The sequence below is a fragment of the Pterocles gutturalis genome, unplaced genomic scaffold (genome assembly GCF_000699245.1).
Source record: "Pterocles gutturalis isolate BGI_N339 unplaced genomic scaffold, ASM69924v1 scaffold21451, whole genome shotgun sequence".
Lineage (NCBI taxonomy): Eukaryota > Metazoa > Chordata > Aves > Pterocliformes > Pteroclidae > Pterocles > Pterocles gutturalis.
Window position 1 is genome coordinate 1,776 of NW_010100923.1, and position 3,791 is coordinate 5,566.

At 58.4% G+C, this 3,791-nt stretch overlaps 1 protein-coding gene across 1 annotated transcript; it reads left to right on the top strand.

Moving 5' to 3' along the window:
• Window positions 1–853: 853 nt before the first annotated feature.
• Window positions 854–3,379, top strand: RELL2 (RELT-like 2; the record flags this gene model as incomplete). The annotated part of the gene is made up of 4 exons (XM_010081627.1): window positions 854–1,061; window positions 2,660–2,725; window positions 2,803–2,869; window positions 3,191–3,379. Coding segments are annotated over exons 1-4 (530 nt in total), but the record flags the coding sequence as incomplete, so codon positions are not given.
• Window positions 3,380–3,791: the final 412 nt, after the last annotated feature.

A 3,791-nucleotide genomic window follows, 5' to 3' on the forward strand; every position in this document is an offset into this window, starting at 1 on the left:
GCAGCCGGGACCCGGGGGTCCGGAGGATGCTTGCCGCGGTCCCCAGCCGCAGGGATGCAGGGTTGCTAGGAGGCAGGTGAAGGTGAAGAGGAGAGCGCTGCGGAGGACCGCAGGCCCAGGTACCGCCGCAGCAGTGGGGACAAGGGGACAGCTCAGGGGAAGACCGGAGCTGGCGAGTGGGCGACCGAGCTCGGAGCCCCCGGGAAAGGAAATGGGAAAGCCCAGGGGAGCCGGGGCAGAGGGAGTGAGCTGAGTTCTGCGGGTGGATGATGCGGGAGCTGCCGGCAAAAAAAACCTGCAGTGCCGGCTGCCGCGGCTCCCTGCCTGCCCTGCCTTTGCCTTTTCCTTCTTTGCATTTGCCGGCAGAGGCCCTTGGCTGTGAGTAGTGAGGGATACGGGGGGAGTGGGTCGGCACGGCATGGGGAGGATGCTCATCCTCCTGCAAGGGCGAGTGGGGCGATGCTGCCCGCCACAGATCCTGGGGGAGGCCGGGGGACCGGTGCCCTTGGGAAACTGCCTGGAAGGGACGGGGGAGAACTGCAGCCCAGGGCCGGGGATGCTGCTGCTGGCGCCGCTGCTGCCCTTGGGATGCCTCTTGCCAGGTGCGTGTGGGGCAGTGGTGTCCTTGGGAGACTACGCTGAGCCACCTCCAGCTTGCCCTCTCCTCCGTGGGACCCCCCCAGCATGACGGACCTTGCGGGGCAAGAGATGAGCCCCTGGCAGCCCACCTCGAGCCAGGAGCTGTCTCTAGCCCAAGGAGGATGAGAGAAGAGGGGGAGGATGGGCACAGGGAGCCTGGCATGGGGCGAGCACCGGGGTCTCTGATCCTCCTTCCCCCCTCTCCTAGATCCGCATGTCCGACCAGAACAGCACCGACGATGGGGAGTCAGACCCCCAGCACAGCCTGTCTATGGTATTTCTCCTCGTCCTCGTCTTCTTCATCATGGGGCTGGTGGGTTTCCTGATCTGCCACGTCCTGAAGAAGAAGGGTTACCGGTGCCGGACTTTCCGGGATGAGCTCGACCCAGATAACAAAGATGTGCTGGCAGAGCTCCAGGCCAGTGAGTGCCAGGGCAATGAGGGCTCAGCAGGGGCTTGGGCACTGACTTTCATCCAGTGTGGACCGATGCTCCTTAAACACGCTTCTGGGATGTGAGACGGGGGTGGGAGGGGTACCTATCATGTGCTGCTGGGTTGGGAAAAAGGGATGGGGTGGTGAGAGCAGCATGGTGTTCCCTGGGGATGGGGAGTGTGTGGCCTGGGGACCCTCCCTGGCTCCACAGGCTGCTGGACCCAGGGAGGTAGGAACCAGCATCTGGCCCTTCCCAAAGTGGTGTTATCACCAAAACATAATTCTGCTGTAAAGCCCCAGCAGCTGAATTATAACCCATGTCCCCTACAAGGAAAGCATCCTCCAGCCAGGGCACGAGCTATCCCTCTGCCCCTTTGGTGTCAGGAGGCCCAGTATGGGTCCAGCATGATGTCTGCTACAGGTCATGTCCTCTTCTAGTCCCTGTTGCACTCATGCAGCCCAGAGGAATAGGGGTGTTCCCTTGGGATATCTGCCCTGCACTGGAAGGGGACATTTAGGGATTTTTTCCGTTGCTTCAGGCCACTGTAACCAGCTCTCAGGTAGCAGGACTGGGAAGTCAGTGCAGCGTCGAGCGTGGGTGCAAATCAGAGCTCAGTCCAAGCAAACTGTCATTTGGTGGTTTCATGAGGTTCAGCTGAAATGGAGAAGACTTGTTCCTCCAGCTGCTTCCTTACCTGCAAATGGCCAAATGGTGCTACGTAACTCCTCCGGCTCCTCTGTGCCACCCTGTGCACGGGAGGGAACCATGGCTCCACCAGCTCCCCGTGGATGCAGTGGGACCTTCCAGGCGGCCTTGGACATGCTCCTCTGGCTTCAGTGACTTGGCTGCACATGACACAGAGACAGTGCCTCAACCTTCCAGGACTGGCTTTGCCTGCTGGAGTTGCCACAGCCCAGGGAAACATCTCTGTGGGCTTCCAGGAGCACAGTGGCAGCCCCTGACCAGGCTCTTTGAGGCAGCTGCCTACCAGACCACAACTTGGACCTGCTCACAGGAACATACAACACCTCAGGCTGGGCTGAAGGTCCAGCCAGCCAAGCCTCCTGCATCCACCAGCGGCCAGAAGCAGTTGTGCTGAATGCTGGGGATGAACACAACAGAGCAGATATCGAGCCAAGCTGCCCCAGCATACTCTTTTAAGCTTTTAACTGTGTAGCTCTGGGGCTTTCTCCATCAGAGATGGTTTCTCTGTATTTCACAGTCCCCAACAGGTTTCTTTTCTGTGAACTTGTCCCATTTTCACTTGGAGACTTCGGGCACCCGCTGTGTGCCAGTGCTCCTCACCAGGACCCTCTTTCAACTTGCTTCGAACCTGCTTCGCACTTACTTCACTTGAAGGTCCCCAGTTCTGAAGGAGCAACACACCCCCCCTCTCCCTGCACACGTGGCTGCTGGGGTTTAGCCATTTCTTTTCCACGGTGAGGTATCTGGTGTTCTCCAGGGGCTTCCCAGTGTGATGGGGGACACAGGGCTTCTCCGACCTCCCTGTCCACGTGGCTGCTCCTGGGGAGGAGTGTCCTGAGTGTCCAAATCCCAGCCCTCAGTGCCATGTTTTGTCTTTTCAGATGAAGAGGAGGAGCTGAATGAGGACACCGTGGAGAAGATTGTGAGATGCATCATCCAAAATGAAGGTGAGCATTTCCTAGGGCTGTTCTGGAGGTGTCCTGACTGCTTTGGCTGACGCATTCCCTTTTTCCTCTCTCTTCAGCAAATGCAGAGGCCCTCAAGGAGATGCTGGGGGACAATGACGGGGACATCCCAGTGCCTGTGCCCAGGTGAGGGAAGCCTATACCAGCTTATGGCTCCTGCAGAGTAAGGGAGAGGCAGCCTTTGGGTATCACTTTGGTCTGGAGATATTGCAGCCTTCCCCTTTCCAACTTATTATAAAGCATCTTCCCAACAAGAAGTCCTGCTCCTCCAAGGGCTGCGATGCATGCTTCACCCCGCTGCCAAGGGGAATAGCTCTTCCTCACTCCTGTCCTCGCAGGAGGTCTCCTCTAGAGCTGCTGCTTCTCACTTTTTTTTTGCAGTGAGGCTGCACCAGGGTTCAGAAGTCTCCAGATAACATGACCTGTCATGTCCTTCTCCTCTTGCAGCCTTTGTCCCCACCGTAACAGCCAGGATGGGGGCCCGCCACATCACCACACGGTGCATCTGGGCTCCACACAGGCCCCCTGCATCCACTGCAGCAAGAGGAAGAGGCACCCGCTGCATCGACAAGGACGGTCCAAGGAGGGAAAAGGCAGGATGCATCCTGGAGAGACCACTGTCTTCTCAGTGGGCAGGTACTTCAATGAGCCTTGCCAGCCATGGCCCATCTGCTCTGATGGAGCAAGCATCCCAGAGAATCTTCTCAGTTCCCCTTTTCCTTTCCCTTTCCCCGCTTGCCCCACGCCAGGCACCCTCTTGCTCTTCCCTATTTAGATGTCCCAGTAGCAGCTCTGCAGCTGGGAGTCCTGAGGACCCAGGTGCCCCTTGCACCTGGAAATGCCTGTGGTATGTGGCAGGCCATGATGTACTGGTAGCTTCCCTCCTTCTTCAGGAAGGTGACTCAAGCCTGGTTTGTCCTGCTGACTCGGTGCTGGGCAGAGTCCCGGATCCATGTCCTTTCAAAGCCTGCTGTCCCAGCTAGGTGTGAGCAGGGCTCTTGCTGCCCAACAGGGGCAGTGACCCCAGGTTTTAGGGATCTCATTAGGA